The 20,375-nt window shown below is 52.8% G+C and overlaps 1 protein-coding gene across 1 annotated transcript; it reads right to left on the reverse strand.

The window, feature by feature from the left end:
* Window positions 1-873: 873 nt before the first annotated feature.
* Window positions 874-20,254, reverse strand: LOC108942540 (transcription factor ETV6-like). Its single transcript, XM_029252009.1, is given in 9 exon segments — window positions 874-1,389; window positions 2,142-2,242; window positions 2,579-2,721; window positions 3,583-4,104; window positions 5,437-5,493; window positions 5,496-5,570; window positions 6,733-6,897; window positions 15,181-15,310; window positions 19,724-20,254. Coding segments are annotated over 9 exon segments (1,377 nt in total). The 5' UTR covers window positions 19,805-20,254; the 3' UTR covers window positions 874-1,286.
* Window positions 20,255-20,375: the final 121 nt, after the last annotated feature.

Genomic DNA, 20,375 nt, shown 5'->3' on the forward strand with positions numbered 1-20,375 from the left:
AAAGTATCCCGTGACCCCGCCGTCTCTCACAAGAGGCTGATCCCCCCCAACCCCCAATCTACTTACGGAACAGTGTGATCCACTATTGTTCTTTGAAATTATTTATTAGCGGGACAACTCCATTGCACCTTCTTCCTGGAAATTACCCCGGAATGTTACCCGTCGCCAGTACAGAATCACGTGCAGTACAAGGGCGCCACCGTGTGGCCAGAGAGGAGAGGCTGCAGGCCCTCCAACCCTCTACTGTCCGTACTTCACTTATTAACGCACGCACAGTATAGCAGGTATATAAAGTGCACTCGCAGGCCTCGAGTAGGGACACCTGCTCATTTACATATAGACCGTGAATCACCTAGTCCTGAGGTCCACTTGAGGTTCAAAGATGCGCAATTTAAGCAACTTCGACCGAGGCATGACCGCTGGGCGTCAGCATCTCAAACAGCCACACTCGCAGGATTTTTGCAGCCTACGGTGTAGAACGGAGTAAGGAACAAGGAGACACCTTCTCGGCACCACTTCTGCGGGTGGAAACGCCAACAGGAGGTCACGCCACACCCGTACAGGAGCTGTTAAGGTAAGCCCCCTCCCTTGCAGGAAGCGCAGAAGGACCACTCCGTGGGCTGAGGTTTAGAACCCCGTGTGTGGAGCTGGCTCGCTGTGCTGCCAACACCTTCCATGCAGGAAAACAAAAAAGGAGGGAGCTTAGAAAAGCAATAAAAGATCTGTTTTTATTTGCTCACAATCACCGTGTGACCGCTTCACTGTGAGAACACAAAGCAGCGAGTTAAAACAGTAACCCCACGTCCCATCATGAAACGCCATACAAAGCAAGGGAGTCTCCTCAACCCGGGGGGGGAAGGAGGGGGGGAAAAAAAAAAAAAAAAAAGGGGGGGCAGCCGTGCCACAGCTGGACCGCTGCACGCTCAGTTTGTGCCGGAGGTGCCCGTCGGGCCGGCGCCGCTACGTCTACGGAGCGGCACGGCAGCAGCGCTCTGCGTAAGGCATCGTCAGGAAATCCCACAAGCGCCGAAGGACCCGTCGAGCAGTTCCCATGGCACAGCTGGAATGTTCGTCGCGCTACAGGATCCTCCTTTAGACGCGTTCTTAGCAACTCTGTTAACAACGTAGAATCGACAGCGAAATCTCGACTGAGTAACGGGTCCCTTCGCGTTACCCGCGACCCCTCTTGTGCTTCTCATCGCTGCTGGTCCCGAGCGATCGCGGAAAGGAGTCGGCGGCCAGGCGACGGGGACCGCGGTCCGCTTGCGGCTCTGCCCTCGCAAACCTCAGCATTCCTCCTTGACGTACATCTGATCGTCCAGGTCCGACTCCAGGTGCTCCAGGCGGTCCGTCTGCCCGCTCATGATCTCATCCGGGGTCTTCATGAACCTGCGACGGAGAGCGACAGACGCACCCTCAGCGTGCGCATCATGCACGTTTTCATCTGCACGTTTCACACCTCGACTGGAAACATTAACGGGGCTCAAATCGGGGACCAAGAGCGTGTGCGTTCACACCGCCGCTCCTCTGCTCTGGGCAACGGTGTTCGCCGCACAGCAAATGTTCGCCAAAGGGAACGGTTGTTCGGGTCTGTTCAGTTGCGTATTTCCTACCGGGCCCGTATTTTCTTTCTGCACACGGACGCCTCATCCATTCTTATGGGCAAATGGCGAAACAAATTTTTGCAGGATTTTACCTTAGATGCAGGGGCGTGGTGGTGCAGCGGGTTTCGCCAGGTCCTGCTCTGTGGGTCTGGGGTTCGAGCCCCGCTTGGGGTGCCTTGCGAGGGACTGGCATCCTGCCCTGGGTGTGTCCCCTCCCCCTCCGGCCTTACGCCTTGTGTTCATGGGATAGGCTCCGGCTCACCGCGACCCCGCTTGGGACAAGTGGTGTCTGCGTTTGCGCGCGCGCGCATACACACGCGCACACACACCTTAGATGCCCAGCACTGTCTGTTGAATGCTATGGACCAATAGCTTTGTGTTTAAAATATAAAATTTCAAATATTTTATTTGTACCAGCGGTGCAACTGAAACAGTTGCAGTTAAGGAACTGGACTCGCTGGATGGTCCACAGGTTGCAGGTTCAAGGCCCGACGACTACGACAAAGCGGACACGTTCGCGCCCTACGATCGGCTCACCTGAACAGGAGCCGCTGCCCCGGCTCTTTCCGGATGATGTTCAGCTTGTAGTAATGTCTCAGCGCCCTCGACATCTTCTCATACGTCATATTGGTCCTGTTCTGGGTTGGCACAGCAGCGTCAACAATATTTCAGGCCATGTTCAAGTTAACATACCAAAGCGCATCTCAATAAAATCGATAAACTATACATCAGTCTTTCTCAAAATGCATCATGCGGCACGTTACACATCTCAGAACTTGCGTAAAAGGAGCCCCGTTGTACCAGGGAAGCATATTCTTTTCATATTTTCTCTGCACCATCTACATTTCCTACTCCAAACGGAGGCGAACGCATTTTGAGCAAAGCACTGATACAGTCTAATTTCGGGGAGAACGCGACTGACGCGACTGCGAGACGAGCGCTGAAGATGCAGGAAGTCGCGAGCAGGCGGCTACCTTGTGGTTTCCCCAGAGGCGCGCCAGGCCGTTGGGGTCCACGATGCGAAACACTTTGCTCTCCTTGTCTTCCCAGCGGATGTAGTTTTCGTACCGGCTGTCGGACAGGAGTTGGTACACGTAGTCCCACAGCAGCCTGCAGTCTGAGCTCAGCAAAGGACACACACAACACACACACACACACACACACACACACACACACACACACAGTTAGGGTACAGCAGTGGGAAGAAAACACATTTAACTACATTAAAGTCTTACAAAGGTCAAGCTGCCAGCCATGGAGAATGCGGTGTTACACCGAACCCTCGTACCTCAAAGCCACTGAGAAATGGCACCTTTAGCCAGACAGCGGTGGTCAACCATTGTTGGCGACTGATACGTGTTGGTCACCGATCATCAGTGATCGTCAGTCACTTGACCATTAGCGATCATTAGCAATTGTCACCAATCCTTCAGCAATCGCTACTGATCATCAGCAGTCGCCAACAATTGGTAGCAATGGGTAGCGATCACCAGTGATCGTAAACGGTCATCAGCGATCGTTAGAGGCCGTTTCCAATCACTGGTGACTGTTAGTGGTAGTCAGCGATAGCGGTTGCCGGGAACCGCGCCCAACTTACGGCCTGACCATTACAGCCACCGCGCGCATTTATTTATTCGTTTAGCTGATGCTTCCCCCCCCCTCTAAAGCGACTTACAGCATTAAGGTACTTACAATTATTTTATCCATTTATACAGTTGGGTCATTTTACTGGAGCAATTTTAAGGGTCAGTACCTTGCTCAAGGGCACTACAGCCAAAGGTGGGGATCAAACCTGCGACCTTTGGGTCCAAAGGGAGCAGCTCTAACCGCTCTGCTACCAGCGGCCCCTTCACATCAGTTATAGTCATTCATATCTATCTATCGATACAGCGATGCTTCCGGATTTACACCAGAAGACCGGGTATTGCGAAACGGCGCCAGGGCATTTCCGTGCCGGCATGGGTGGCATCGGCCTCACCGGCTATGCGGCCCATGGGCTGGGGCTGCTCCTCCGGGGGTGACACGGGCAGCATGATGTGGTTCCGGTAGAACAGATCCTCGCGGTGGTGAGTCAGCGCAAGGCCCTTTCCCTCGCGCCCGTTTTCGGGGGGCGTGCGCGCGTGCTTGAAGTCCACTGCCCCTCCGCGGGGGTTCAGGATGAGCGGGTGCATGATGGTGCTGGGTACGAGCTGGATGACCCGCGCGCTCTCCTGGCTCGGACTGTCGGGCCGCGGGACGTCGTGCGGGGTGGCGCAGCGCCCGTTGCTACGCTCCGCCGGCGACACCGACAGCTGGTACTGCTCTTCCGAGTGATGGTTGCTGTCGGGCAGCTGGGAAGCCGCCTGCAGCGGGTCCTCGTGGAGGGCGGGCTCCGGAGGGGAGCGGGGGAAGGGCGACGGCCGGCTCGGATAGTGAGGGGAGCGGGGTCGGTGCCGCAGCTCGATGGTGGGCGTGTGCTGTGGGAGGGGCTCCGTACCTCGAGGGGTTCGCCGTACCGTTTCTGTAGGGGCATTGACAGGGCGCACGGGTTACCATGGGCACCTGCTTCATAAACACCATTCAGTTCTAGTTCCGTATGAATGGATGTGGGGGGAGAGAGAGAGACCCCACTGCTGTTTTCCTGACATTTCTCTGGGATGGAAGGTAATAAAATGTGCAATCAGTGTGCAAAATTAATTGGCCCTTCATAGTCAGTAAGTGGCAGAAACACCTTTAGCTGTAATGACTGCAACTAAACACTTCCTGCAGCTACCGAACAGCGTCTCGTGTCACTGCGGAGGAATTCCGGCACGCTGCTTCGTGCAGAACTGCCGTCGCTCAGCTGCATCTGGAGGTTTGAGCATCAGCAGCGCCGTCGGGCCTTGCCACAACATCTCAAGGCAATTCATGAGAAGACTGCCTAGACGCAGGCTCTCCGGCTGTGTTCAGAAACATCTCGTCAAATTTAACATCGAAAAGCTACAAAATTGGAGAAAACTAGACACTGAATACTTTTCGCAGTGCTACGCTTCATTAAATAATAATCATCAACATTTCAAGGAGGGAATCCTTATTCAAGGCTAAGTGACGCTGCTCTCCTCTACCACAAGGTGGCGCACTCGCTGTAATTTTTCCAAACGAGCAGCGTTCGCAGGGCTACAATGTTGAAACATTTTCAAATCGCAGCAATAACTTTGGAAAAAACATCATCAGTGGGCATGAGAGATTTTCATATTCTTCTTCAATCTACTTTTCATGTTACCAGGATCCCAATTGCAATATTTTGTTTATTTAAACACATATAATCTGACACTCATTTAATGTCACCAACCACTTTCTACAACAGCTTGTCCTGAGCGGGGTCACGGCGAGCCGGAGCCTAACCCGGCAACACAGGGCGTAAGGCTGGAGGGGGAGGGGACACACCCAGGACAAGATGCCAGTCCATCGCAAGGCACCCCAAGTGGGACTCGAACCCCAGACCCACCAGAGAGCAGAACCCGGTCCAGCCCACTGCACCACCGCACCCCCCAGCTTAAATCAGCATGAAAAGTTATTCCGAATAGGTGCATTCTCGTGCTTAAAGCGTCGACTACTTCTGTTGTTGCACAAATGCTTTGAACAACTCCATGAAGGGGCGCAGGGAACTTCTGATCTGGCTTGCGAAGAATGCGATGAACGAGGAAGCCGACGGCGGCGGTTCCTCCGCAAACGCGCCACTTCCTCGTGCGACCGGTTCCGCGGTCCAAAGTCCGCGGCTCGACGGCGGGAAGCGGGAAAACGCCCTTTCCGCACACGCCTCCAACATACCGTCGCGCCCCGGGGCCACCGACGTTCCGAGCCCTACGCTCACCTTCGAGTTTGTGGTGCGCAAAGGCGCCCTCCGTGTGCGGCTGGAAGGAGCTGCCGAGAAGAAGGCCGGCGGGTAGATGCCGTGGGGCCTCCTCTGCTTCAGGATGTGCTGCAGCAGCTCGTACAGGACGTCCCCTGCGACACACACACACACACACACACACACACACACACACACACACACACACAGAGCGGTCAGGCCGCCATCCAGCTTTGCCTCTCTGGGCGGAGCCAAACAGCAACCATGTGACAACGGCTGAAAGAGGAGACCCCTTCTCAGCGCCTTCATTCGTCCGTCATGCACCAACTCCTTTCATTACCGTCACTCTTACCGTCAAGGGCCAGCAGGTGGCGCAATGGTTAGAGCTGCCACCTTACACCAGGATGACTTGGGTTTCAATCCACCTCCTGCTGCAGTACCCCTGATCAAGGTACTTACCCTGAATTGATACAGTAAAAATCACCCTGCTGTGTGAGTGACTTTGGAGAAGAGTGTTGCATAGATAAATCGTAACACTACTCCACCTCCCATTTCATCTACGACATCAGGAAGCAGGAAACGGTTCTCCCACGTTGCCTTGCACCAAGCATAGTTATTAATTTCTCTACACTGAGTCAGCTAACAAATAGCTAACATCATTGTAGTTGCTGTTTTGGAGCTCCTCAGCTCTTTCTAACCGTATCCCACCGAGTCTTTCACACCCCCCCCCCCCCCCCACAGGGTAAACCCCGCAACCCCCGGGGATGGGCTACCATGTTTCCGTGCACCGGTCTCCTCTTCTACCGCCAAAACGGAAAAGCTGCCAGCGTATCGTGGTCTCACACCATAGACCAAAAGCGAGAAAGCGACACCTTCGAGCGTCACCGTTCTGAGGAACTCCTTTCTGCGCCCTACACGAAAAAGCGGAAACCGTTTCCGCGTGGGGAAGTGCCGCGGCGCCCCCGCCAGGCCAGCGGGTAACGCTCCGGTGCTTGGAATTTCCCTGCACAGTGAGGCTACACATGTGGTCAGTGCGCAGCACTTCCTGGCTCTGTGTGTCTGTGGGGTGACTTCCTTAACAGTGCATCCAACACACACACACACACACACACACACTTCCCCCAGCCCGGGAACACACCGCACAGTCACTAGCCACTCCCGAGTGAACAAAAATGCCCCCCCTCAGTGCAGAGCAAGATGTGATCAGATGACCGAATAAATAACGGGGAGCGAAACGCTAATCTCGTTTGTGCTCGCCGACCCGTTACGTGGCCCAACGCTTCTGCCGCATTAGGGGCGCGGGTCCGACTCGCTCACCTGAGTGGGGGGAGCGCAGACGGAAGTCCTCCTTGGTGAGCAGCAGCAGGGCCTTGCCATTCATCTCGAAGGTGCCGCTGGACATGGGGTGTAGGGAGAACTCCCTCTCGGCCCAACGCAGCCACTGGGACACGTCCTCTCTGCTCCAGAAGACTGGCTGCAGACCTGCGGGGGGCAGGGGGGAGGGGTGAGGACAATGGTCACCTCACTGGGACAAAAACTGGAGGGCAGATGTCCGTTCATAACTCAGCTGAATCTCAAGTCCCTCCAAACCGCTAAGGCACAACCCGTAAAAGCGTAATACAGACATCCCTGTTTACTCAGCAGTCAGGCTCAGGAGGGGAGAGAAGGGAGGGGGGGGAAAAAAAAAAAAAAAAAATGCACATAAAGTCACCATAAATCAAAAAACAAATAACTGCCCTGCTTATATTTATTTTTCAGCGCACTCTGTCACCCTGTTATAAAAATAAACTGAACGGCCAAAAAAAAAAAAAAAATTCAGCTTAAGATTTATTATTAGCTTGAATGTTAAAATTAAGACACCTTTAAAAATTACTGGGGGGGGGGGGGGGGGGAGAAAAATGGACATCCACAACCCCCAGGGAACCCAAAAGGCTGACCGATTCATCCCACACTGCCTGTGTGGTGCTCGTCAGCTTCTGGCCGCTCTCCCCTCTTTATCATCTACTCGATCCAAAGGTTAGTAACACAGACGCATCCCACAATTTATTTACCCAAGTCCAAGATAAAGCTAATATACGAGAAACACTTTTCAGCATTGTTAACATCTCGGCTCCGGGCGCGACATTCGTCGTTTCTGACCGATTAAGGGCAGACAGACAGACACCGGAAAGCAGCAGTAAACACCGTGGAAATGACTTGAACCCAGGTTGCCGTGGCAACCTGCTGGCACTCGCAGCGGACCAACAGGACGGCTGGTGTCGTATTCCAGCCTCGCTTCCCCCTTGATGTGGGGCCAACGCGTCACCGGTGGAGGTGCTCGACCCAAGGTGGTGCGCCTTCCTCCACATTTCATCTCTCTCCGTTTATTATTCACCACTAATCCTTTATCGTTTGGACAAGGATGGCTCGGCACGGACCTTATATTCTGTCCCCGTTTATCCCCACTTTGTTAATCATCGGTATAAATGAATAACCTCGAGCGGCGCACCACCGAAAGCTGGACACCGGGACTTTTTTCTGAAGGCGTTCAGCGGGAGGCTGAGAGCGGCGCATAAATCAGCCCGACGAGAGGAGGGCAGGAAAGGAAAGAAAAACAAGAGGAAGCCGAGCGGACACGTGGGTGGAAGGAGAATTCCCCCGGGGCTCCGCCGCAGGCCAGCGAGGGAGGGCTCCCGAAGGACCCTCGGCAGCGGAGGAAGGAGCACGGACACGACGCGCCCGGCCATCGCGACCGAGCATCCTCGTGCGCGCGGGCGCGTGCCGTTTCCGGACGAACCCGAGCCCAAAATAAGAGCCGCACCTTCGCGCCACGACTCATTTCGGCCGTTTTCCTTGGCGCCGCCACCGACGGGTCATTTTCCTTCGTGAAACACAGGCGGCATATGCACGTGAACACCATGTTCCTTCAGCTTAACTCTATACGCAGGGTACCAACCTTGGCCACCGAGCACAGCGAAAGTACGGCAGGCGCCACCGCCGATGCTCGACACGTCTTTACTCAGCCATTTAAACTTAATACTTTATTAAAACGCCGGGCACCGATTACACCATATTTTATAACGGTCCGTCTCGTCTTTCAACGTCGTGATCTTTCACTCGTTCACCATCAATAATGCTTGTACAACAAGAGCTGTAGAGGTGCAGAGTCTATCCAGGAATCGTAGGGTGTGAGAGAAGGAACACAGAGCCAATGTGCCGTTAGAGGTCCTGTGCAGAGTCACTGCTCTACGTTTGACATCACATTAAGGCTTTATGTACAAGAGTGCAAGGATAGCCACGTGAAGCTGCTTGACGCGTTTTGGAAAACAAGCCCAATTTTACATGCGATGCGTTTTAGTTTGCTGCCGTAAGGGTGCAGAAGAGTCGGGTCCAAAGCCCAGCTCCTGCTGTAGTATCCTCCATCAGAGTACTTGCCCTCCAACTGATACTGCAAAAATTGCACTTGTGCACTAATGGGTAAACCAGTGCCAGTTACTTTAGAGAACAGTATCAGATCACTGAATAAGCAGCAGAAAAAGACGGACTCCGCATGTGTTTTCGTGTCTCTCGCAGCCAAACACATGCACAAAAAAAAAAAAAAAAAAAAAAAAAAAAAGTTCCTGTATTAGTGAAACAGACACCCCCCACCCCCACCCCAAACACACAAGGATGCAGTGTGTGCATACACTTTATACCCGAGCCCCTGACCGAGGGTCTTTATCAGCAGCCCTCACGTTGTCGGTTGCCATCGGGGCCGCGCTGAGCTCAACACCAGGAAGCCTCCTGGGAAATCCGGGTGAGTCAAATCACACACTTCGAAAGGCCCTGGTGCGTCAGGGTGGCGCGCGCGGGGCGAGGACACGATCCTTATCTCATACTGCGGTCACGTCCCGTGTGCAGACTTCTGCCGTGGTCAACGAAGCACATTGTGCTGCTTGCGTTTCCCTGGAACCGGGGAGACGTTTCCACCAGAACCGGCCCAGTGGCTACAAATGGCGCGTAGCACCGCTGCCGAGGGGCACCGCTTCCTCTTCCGCATGCAGGAAATTCCCCCGGCTGGGACCCAGGCTGCCTCCAAGGCGTTAGACGTCTTTGCCGAGCAGGACCTACCGCTTCCTCATCTCCGCAAGACACAACTGGGTACACAAACCTGTTCGTACCTCACTTTCGTTCATAACTCCAGCTCCTTTGATCACTAGTCCACGCCCAGTCGGACCTCGGCAGCGCAGCCAGCCTTTGAATTTTTACTGGTTGAATTCTGTAAAAACTTCAGAAAAAGCTGTAATTAAAGCTACCGGCAAGCATTATTTCATATAAACTTCACAAATTAAAATTTATTGGGGGGTGGGGGGACGACTCAGTCATAACCTCACCAGTATCAACCCCTCATAACCACTGGCAGCGTGCATCCACTTTTGGTCACTTTCAGCTTTATTGTTGACAGTCCAAAGGTTCCTAATAAACCTCACTTTATTTATGGGATAGTGTTTGTAAAAGTGTCCAATAAAACTAAGAAAAAGCCAAAAACTTGACATTAAAATTTTCTTTTTAAAAAAAAAAAAAATTTTTTTTTTTTTTTTTTTTTTTTTAAACCATCTCCAACTCCTATCCACCGGAGATTTTCACCGACTCATCCCACGAACACAGGCCGCGTTCCTCATCTCGTCACCGATCAACACTAGAGCAGAGCTGTAAACACCGTGGAAGTGAGATTAATCAATCCGGTCCCACAATCTGTCGCGTTTCCATGCCTTATGCCGCCAACTAAATGCGGCATGAGGGAACGCGGGTCACTTCTGAACACCGGCGGAATGTGTAAAAATGTGTGCCTTCAAAGAGGAAATGCAATCAGAAATAAATATTTACACACTGCGTGCAACCGTCTGCGAGAGAGAGAGAGAGAGAGACTGTAGCCATGTTGCAACACAGTTCCCATTTGGCCCCACAGAGCAGGCTGATGGCGATACGCAGAGAAGGTTCCCGCAAAAGGCCCATCTGCACGTGGAATTACAGCTCCGGCTCTTCATGTTGACGCAGGCGAAGGAGGGAAGGAGAGCGGGAGTGCCGCGCGGCACCGTTGGAGGGTCGCGTCCGTGCCAGGGGCCTCCGGAGAACCGGGGCGGGGATCAGAGCCCCCCTGCGGCCCACGGCCATCTGCGAGGAGCCGCAGCTGCGGAGCGGGAGGAAGGGAGACTGACGGAAGGCCTCCTTTTTGGCATAAAGCACCGGCACCTTCACAGCGCCCCTCGCAGCTCAGGAAGCGCCGGCCCGGAGGCCTTTTCGCGTCTCTTTTTCTGCCGTACAAAAAGCGGCGCTCGCACTCGAGGTGGCTCTACTGTCCCTCACCCCAGGTGAGGTGCTGCCCTCCTGCCTACAAGCCCCTCCCACTCCACGCAACAACACAAGAGAGGAACAAATACCAAGGACACCAAAGCGTATCATGTTCCAGCTCCTGAAAATACCCGGTGGATTCGTGAACATCCCGGGCGAATCCAAGGAGGCGCGCGGAGTTGCCGTGGCAACCTGCCGGAACTCGCAGCGGACCGACAGGACGGCCGGTGTCGTATTCCAGCCTCGCTTCCCCCTTGATGTAGGGCCAACGCGTCACCGGCGGAGGTGCTCGACCCAAGCCGACCCGGTGTCGGCAGCGGCTGCCCGTACGAGAAGCTCAGAGACACTTCCTCGTTAGCGAGAACATTTGCCTTCGGGAACACGACAAGAATGTGCTGTTATTGCCTCCGGCAGCAGCGAGGGAGCAGGAGGAGGAGGAGGAGGCTGCCAGTAAATGCCGGCGTCCCCCGCATCACCGACATGTGCTCACAGCGACCATGCGCCAAAACAAACATCCATCACACGTGGTGCACAAGAGGGCAGTCAAACTGCCGGGAAAGAATGAGGAGGAACTGTACACATTAATACTTCTGCACTTATGACAGTTCAGAGCAAATTGGATTTTAAAAAAAAAAAAAACCCTGGTCACTCCCTACAGCCCAGCAAGAGCACTGAGCACCTCCACCCCTGGCCCCTTGGTAGGCCCACTCAGAAGAGGTCCAACATCCGAAATCCGTAAGTGCTCAGTTTGGCCCCCCAAGGTGATGGAATGAGCTCCCCCTGTCCCTCAGAGCTGCTGAATCCCTCCCAGTATTCAAGAAGGGTCTCAAACCCGTCGCTTTCAGCGACACTTCTCTCCTGACAGCTCCATGAACATCCATCGCAACCGTCACCCTTATCTGCACACCTCCACAATATCCACCCCGCGCACCGCACCACACTGGACCCACCTGTCCATAACGAAGTGGCGCAGAAACACACACGCGGAGTGTCTGAAAGCGTTCGGCGCATGTGCGGCGCCTCCCGGGGACTCAGGAGTCTGGGGCTCATTGTGCTGCTGGCACACAGCAACAGTTTCCCTTTCAGCAAACATCCATTCAGGAAGGAGCGTCGGCCCACTCAGGAAATTCCTGAAGAAAAAGAGCAGCTTCCAGGGGCAGGAAATTTCCCCTCCGGAACGTACACACACACACACACACACACACACACACACACACACACACACACACACACACACACACACACACACACACACACACACCATTCAAGGCAGCGTCAAGTGGCCAGACTTTTCCTACAGAGACCAGTGCGATTACAGAACTGTCCCCATTTGCTCCTCAGCGTCACACTCGCAGTCACAACACGGGGACGTTCCCCAAGAATACTGCAACCGTCGTCTCCCGGGCAACAGGGCCGCTTCGGGATCGACTGGAGTGCGTTGCTCAACCCCTGTGATGAGTTCCAAGAAGAATAAACGCTAGGTTCTGCCGAAAGTGGGTGGCAAACACGCCTGGGCACTGCCCCTGCCAAATTTTACACTAGTTTACTCCATGCCAACTTACACCGTTTTACATTTATTAATTTAGCTGATTTTCTCCAAAGTGACTTACAATGTTAATGTAAGCAGGCGGCACCGTGACACAGCAAGTAGCGCTGTATGTGTGGGTTTCCTCCAGGTGCTCTGGTTTCCTCCCACAGTCCAAAGACATGTGGTTCAGGCTTCCCTATAGTGTGTGAGTGACAGCGTTCCACTGTTGTGTGGATAACGGACCCATTGCAAGTAGTGTATCTAGCAGTGTAAGTCACCACAGTGAATAAGGTGCGTGGGCTCATAACACTACACAGAGTTCATTGGTAGTCGCTTTGGAGAAAAGTGTCTGATAAATAAATGTACCTACAGTTATTTACCCATTTATAAAACCGGGTAATTTTACTGGAGCAATTTTTAGGTAAGTACCTTGCTCAAGGGTACTACAGCAAGAACAGAGTCGAACCTACGACCTTTGGGTCAAAAGGCAGCAGCTCTAACCGCTGTACTGCCAACTGTCCCTGTGATTTACCTCCTTACACAGCAGGGTCATTTTTACCGTACCCATTCAGTACAATACTTCACCAAGGGTACCACGGCAGGAGGCGGGATTCAAACCCAGGTCCTTTGAATCTAAGGCGGCAGCTCTAACCGCTGTGCCCCCTGGAGGTACAGCGACACTCCGAGCAGGTGGAACGCGTATCCTGCTGTATGCCCGCAAGGTAGCGGCGCACGTTCTCCCACAACGCACTGGACATGGTCGCACTGCCACCACAGTGGGGTTGACTGAAGCAGCTGCGTTGACCGCGAAGCCGCAGCGCAGAGAAGCGCGTTTATCGCTCGCGCCACTCGCGTCGTGTTCGCAACGCAGTAAACCAGTTTTCCGGGAATTGCCGGCGAGTTTCACTGCACTTCCTTTTTTGCACAAGACAACAGCGCTGAAAACCGTGGTACGGAGAGAAGACGCGACGAGAGGGTCGCAACCCAAAGAGATTGTGGCGCAACCTTACTTATAAAAATTACTGTATCTGAAGATATGAAACGAATGTACTTTGATATTTTAAAATCTTTTGTGGGGCAACATGAGGCACAGGGGTCACATCTGCCACCTCTGGACTCAGGAGATCTCAGGTTTGAATCCAACCTCCTGCTGCAACAGCCTTGATTTAGGTACTCACCCTGAAGCGATACAGTAAAAATTACCCTGCCGGATCAATAAATAAATCACTGCAAGTCCCCGTTTTAAAGTTTCCACCATTTCGCTACTGAGCCGAACAATTTGGGCATTGATGCAAACCTTCTCCGCTGCATACTTCACATAATACATTCATCTTAAGACAAGAGCCACATCTGTTCCAGAAACATACATTTCAGTGTTTGAGAGGTGTTCGTTTTCAATTAAATACACATTAATGGCTTTGCCCAGCACTAGGGACTGCGATTCATAATTAATGAGGGACTGCTCAGATGAAAACCTTCACCGCTGAACTGACAGCTTTACACGTACAGTATATTTAGGTGTGCGCATTTTAAAGAGCCAGGCGGAGCAGCACGGCTTCAGCATTCGTTCTCTCTCTCTCTCCTCCCTCTCCTCTCTCTCTGCGTTTGTCACACAGAGCTCACTTCCCTTCCGGCTGAGGAAACGCAGAGCGCGGAGGGAAGGTGCACTGCGGGCCACACGCTCCCGTCCCTTTTGGCAACGGAGCCGTTCGTGTCTCAAAGCAATCCGGGGTTGGGGTTCCTCACAGGTGACTCAAAATGCACACGTGCCGGGGGGGGGTTGGGGGTTCGAGGCTGTTGCAGAGTGACACTGGTAATGAGCGTAGTTTTATATTAATACGTTTGCCAGTCGTGAGTCGCAGGGTCGCCGGCGGCCTGCAGGTTCGGGGAAGCAAACGCGGCCCAGCCTGGTGAAGGACACTACGGGTACGAACGCGGGTTCGAGTTCCTCTCCCGGTCGCTGCAAATGCACACGAGGAAGAGGAAGGGGCCTGAGCAGCTTTCAGGAAGCTCTTTGGCAAGACAGACACAGGAAGTGGTTGAGGAGCACATTTCACGCTTTCACCCACCCTCCCAGTAACACACAGCCAGTCTGTATGGGAGAGACACACACACACACACCTACCTGGGTGCCAAGTTTCCAGCACAAGCCAGAGCCAGGATTGAAGGAGAAGCACAAGACGTCCGACGCCACTCGGTCAAGCCCTCACTTGTGTAAATTATTTCCCCTCTTCCTGGCTTGCTGCATGCATGTGCATGCGTGTGTGTGTGTGTGTGTGTGTGTGTGTGTGCGCGCGCACGCGAGAGGGAGGGAGGTGGAGAGCATACGCCCCGTGAGCATCACTTGGAAGGCAGAGCGCTGTGTCCACAGGACCTTTTGGGGACAGTATGTGAGGGAGCAGACGGGTCCGACCAGCACGCCTCCGAATTCTGCCCTTAAATATTTACATTTATCATACACTGTTCTCCAGTGGGACTTACACCGATGGAGCCCTTTATACAGATGGACCATTTTCACTGTATCGGTACAGGGTAAGTACTTTGATTAAGGGTACTAGGGCAAGGAGGAGGATTCCAACCTGGGACCTTCTAGTGCAAACTGGCAGTTCTAAACACTGTACCCCCGTCTGGCCGCACAGGTGAAAGTGTCAGTTCATTTCCAAGGTGCTTTTTCGTGTGTGTGTGTGTGTGTGGACAGTACCGTAAGAAGCGAGACTCCACCTGGGCTAAACCTGTATGGGACACACTAGACCAGAGATTGAAAGAAACACACACACGGAACCCAATTCTAGCAGGTGGACTCACTTCACACTGGTACTGCAAGTACACTCAAGCAGATGAGAAGGTGTGCTGCATTTATGTGTGCACACATGCATGCGGGCATTCTGCCTGCCTGCGTGTGTGTGTGTGTGTGTGTGTGTACTCACGCAGGTGTGTAGGCAGGCGCGCTGGCTCTTCCTCCATCCTGCCGCCGTGCCGAGATGCTGGATCATGAAGCGGGGAGGAAGTGGAGTTGGGCAGGGGGCTCGCCAGGGGGCTCAGAGAGATCCTCTCCTGCTGCAACACAAAGGAGGGATGGGGGGGGGGGGTTTGAGAGAGAGCTAAAGTCCACACACTGACAACACAAACACCCACATGACCTGCTCCCTGGTACCATCCTCACGACAGGCTGGATGAGCTAATCAGGAACCAACACGTGTCATCCGTCATGTCCACAAACAAAGGGGGCAGGAACACAGGGAACACAGCACCACACTCCAGCCAACCGGTGTCTCTCAGAGAGAGAGAGACAGACACACACACACACACACACACACACACACACACACACACACACACTGTGCAGAAGGAGCCTTTTCTCAAGTTCAGGAACTTCCCCCGCCAACAGAGAATAACACCGAGCACCTAGGAGAGCCCCTCGTGGGCACCGTCCCGTTCCAGCTGTGGAGTCTCCAGTGTGAAAGCATCACGACAGCAGCTGCACGTCCACTTTCACCCCCCCCCCCCAGAACATAGCAATGGTATAATTGATACAATCTGTTCAAGTCTCACTGCCAAAATGTACTACAGAGCTTCTTTCATATATATTATTATTTTATTTTGTTATACCCCGTTTTGCACTTTCAAGATCCCATGTAAAACAAAGTTTACCATTATTGTACTCTGATCACAGCAAATTGATGTCGAGCTGGGCTACACCTCCTCATTTCACCTGCTCTTCTCCACAGCGCCCCGGCAAAGAGAAGAGGCATTTTCTGCAACAGTACAAGAGCGCCAGCTGGAATACTATTACAGGCGCCAAGAAATCATTTGGGGGGGCAAAGATTATTACTCAGTTTTAATCCTTAATCAGGGAAATCCCTGACCGTTACAACAATAATAATTCGGCAATTCATATTGATGATTGACAACAGCAGCACTCCATTTAACCCAATGGTCTGCGTTTAATGTGAACTTTTCATTTATATCTTATTGTTCACCAACCGTATTTTGATTGCTTTTCACATTTCATTTACCATAATATCTCTGGAAACCATTACCGATATAGCCAATCAAATTTTTACACGCCACTGTCCTGTGATGCTCAGAATATAAAGAATTTTTCTAGTACAACATCTCTGCAGTTACACACTATATACTGAGCATCAGCATACAGTCAGTATAAACTGCCCAGCACTGTATGCTACAAATTATTATTATTAAAGTTCTGCATACACATAATTTCAGTTCCATTTACTAGTATAAACACAACCAATTAGAACACAACTGATGTATGACTCACACAGAGAGCAGTTTATAGCTGGACTAGTAACCCAGTTATGTAGCTTGGCTGTACTCTAGTTAACCCTGGTATTGACCCTTCCCTCACCTGGGAACACTGGAAGTGTTGAGCCTCCTCAACACCTCCAGTGCTGCACACGTATAGACACACTCTACTCACGAGTGCAATTATAACAGGAAAAAAAGTGAGCACCGTGCGTCGCTGTATGATTTAACGGAGCATCGAGCGGAAATTCAATAAGGCCCAAGAATCAACCGCCACACCTGTAGTCCACAGCAGAGCCTCCTTGCCAAGTGAGGCTATCACCGGAAAACAGGATTGTGACCCTTGACAGAGGTTTATTCTTCCCTCACTTCCTAAGTCCTTTTTGTTTTCCTCTCCTCGGCTGCCAGATGGCTCATTTCAGTGCAGCTCAAGCCCCGTCTGCTCCACGCGAATCGTAAGACGCCCGTCCAACAGTAGAGGAGAGGAGAGTGCGCCGGCAGGTGTACCGCGCACCATCTATGAGACACTCAAGGAGGATGAGATCCCAATTAATGAGTCCTAATCAATCAATCAATCAATCAATCGCTGATCACACAGTAGAGGCGCAGAGTCACGGCTGCTTCAGCGCTAAAGCAACCAAGCGAGAGGAGCCGTTTCTTTACGGCCAGGACGCTGGCGGCATGGGCCGGGAGCTCTGCCGGGAGCTCTGCCGGCAGCACTGCAACGACCCCAGAGGAGTTCAAGACCAGCATTACACTGAACTCATAAGATAGAAGCATATTACATTAGGGGCTGCGTTCGGAGTGATCGGAGAGTCCGAGTGCCGTCAACGAGAGCACGATACACTCCGCATCGTACAGCACATTTAAAAGCAGCTCCTTTAAAACACTCTACAGTAACACTGTACTAATTTTCAACATTTTAATAGCAAATCCAGAATAGGAAGTTAAGGCGCAACAGACCAGCCAAGGACAAGGGGGAGCCACGGCAAACCCGACGACGCAGAAGACGCCAGGGTGAGGAGGAGGCCCTTCCACAACATCTCCCTTCTCAACTCAACTGGACAACCTCACCAGACACCTCAAGCACCCTCTTTTTTTAAGAAATATTTACTCCAATGCGGAAGCAGCACTCCGCATTAACACTTCTACTGTAGAGGTAACAGCTGACATGTACTGTAGTGGTACAGTAGAGGTTAGGGTCTCGACACGAGGCTGAAAAAGTGAAGCCGAAGCACAGCGTCTCCGTCATTTACATGTCATCGTCCAGCGCTCAACGGTTGTTGGAAACGGCACCGCGAGACACCCTATCCACCGCGAGCGTCACTTCGGCGCTCACAGACCCTCAGCAGGTGTTCTGTCGAAACGCAGCTGTCTTCTGTTGGTAAAAGGGATCACCGGTACTACAGTAAACTACGAATACCATAAAAAATTAAACGAGTGCAGGAAAACAAGGTAAACTGCAGTTTACTTTACATTTGGTCAATTGTAGAGAGTACATCCAACAAATGGTTCAAGTTTAACCCTGGTTTAGGGTTACCTGGTAAACACTTTCATTTTGCTTTCTGTCATAAGACATACAGGCAGCAGGTGGCGTACCGGTCAGAGTTACCACCTTGCACTCAGAGGACCTGAATTACTCCAGTAAAAGCTACCTGGCTGCACAAATGCGTAAATAACGGTGCAAACGCTGGAAATCACTTAGGAGGAAAGTACAAGCAGTGTCACATCGCAGTAACTTAAGTACCGCGGTTCCATACAGATGATGCCAGCAGACGTGGCGACATCCACTAACAAACGCCGAAGTGCCCGGCTCGTGCGTAAACGTACATCACATGAACAGCACGCAACAGTGCAGTCACGTGACGGTGAACACTGGAGGTGCAACTCGAACCTCCACATTCCTGCTCACTTGTCAGAGGTGGGTAGTAACACATTACATTTCCTCTGTTACTTGCGCTTCTGTCACTTCCTGGAGATACTGTCCTTTCCAGAGCCCTTCTCAGTTTTTGCCAGCAATACACCAATTTGCCCTGTGATGGACTGGTGTCCCGTCCAGGGTGTCGCAGCCTCTTCTCTCTGCCTCGGGAACAGGGTCCAGACCTCTGTGACCCTGCACTGGATGAACATCTATTGGTACTTCTACTCATTTACACAGTGAATAATGTGGCCTTTCATTAATTAAAAGGTGTCCTTTTTACTTTTAATCTAATAAACCTTTTGGACAGTACTTAAGCAGTTCAATTCCTTATCAAATTTTTAATAGCATGCAGCAAGCATGGTGTTAAGTGTATGTAAAGACAGAGAGAGCGAGAGAGCGCAATATGAGCACCCATTGGGTTTCACTGGGACCAATTTTATGGGCTTGTCCTGGTTATTATTTGAGAGTTACCGCCTTTTTCGAGCCGGAACAAACGGGAAACGTACCGATACGCACGTCGATCCGCGGCTGGCCAGCGTAGGATGAGCGCGCTCACGTGCTCGGCGCGCGCTCCCCGAGCGAGCAGTAAATAAGGCCCGTGCCGAGTTTGAAGTCCGCCGCTTCACCTCGAGTTGTAGTCACGCGCCCTTCGGTCAGCCACCGCGCGTCACCGCCAGCGCGTCCCCGAGCACCGCACAACTTCCGACTCTTCGGAAGAAGCTTTTTTTTTTTTCCAGGAAACACCATGCAAACAACACACACTCGCGCGCGGGCGCGCGCGCACGCACACACATACACTCGGATACACACACGACATCCCAAGAGCGCGAAGTCCAGTAACTGCTAAGAGCGCAACTTTGTTACAAGGCATTTCCCAAAAACAATTATATACTGTATCATATTTATATTATTATATCAAAACATATTATCGAAATTCAGACGCCGTCTGAGACGGGGCGATGTGGGGATGTACAAATGATATAATTAATAATCTGTTCAAATAATCTCGTTGTGTACGTGTCAGTACAGAACGCGCGTACAGTTACTGTACAAAAAGTGACCAAGGTAACTTTGTGTGCAACTAAGTAAGTACGTGTGTTAGAGAGTGACTGTGTGTGTGTGTGTGTGTGTGTGCGTGCGCACGCGCCACACACTCACCAGGCGCTGTGTAACAAACCCCTGGCCAACAGATGATCGCACACGGGAGCGCGGCTCGCCTCCGCTCAGCCACACGACGGCACACCGCGCGTTCGCGCCGCGCACACGTCTCAGTGCTCCAGTACCTTCATGGCCGGCGGCGGCGGCTGCTGCTGCTGCTGCTGTTGCTGCGGCGGCGGGTTCGACTGCGGCTCGGACATCATCATGTCCCTCAGTCAGTGGGCAGACAGAGACAGCAGCACGATCTCTGGGAAGTTCTCCTCCGTCCCCCACTTTGCTCTGCCCACTCTTTCCCCGGCGGAAGGCGCAGGAACGCGCTCATGCGACTCAAGTACTTGGGCTGCCTGTTTCCCGCGACTCCGGCGCACACGCGCGCGCTCACTCACTGTTGCGCTTCAGCGCGCGCGTCCTCCGCGTCCAGGCGCAGCTCCTTTGTCTCCTCTCGGCGCGCTCCTCTACATTGTGCGCCGCGCGCTGTGGGCGAGCTGCTTCCTGAGGGGCGGACGGCGCGCGCTGCCACTCATTGATCTGCGCGTCGGAGCGGCGAAATGACGCGAGTTCCCGGCAGCGGAGCGCCGCGCGGCGCTGCCCTCTTAAAGGGGACGCGCGCGAGCGCGCGCGCACACACACGCACCCAGGAAACAAGGCTCGGGTTTCAGCGCCCGCGCCGAGGAAGTGAGGAAACGAGGAAGCGAACGAGCCGGATACACGCGTTCCGGCCCGGAACTCGAGAGCCTCGTGCGCAGCAGCCTCGCCATATTTGGGCAGCGCGCTGCT

Source organism: Scleropages formosus, chromosome 5 (assembly GCF_900964775.1).
Source record: "Scleropages formosus chromosome 5, fSclFor1.1, whole genome shotgun sequence".
NCBI classification, from domain to species: Eukaryota; Metazoa; Chordata; class Actinopteri; order Osteoglossiformes; family Osteoglossidae; genus Scleropages; species Scleropages formosus.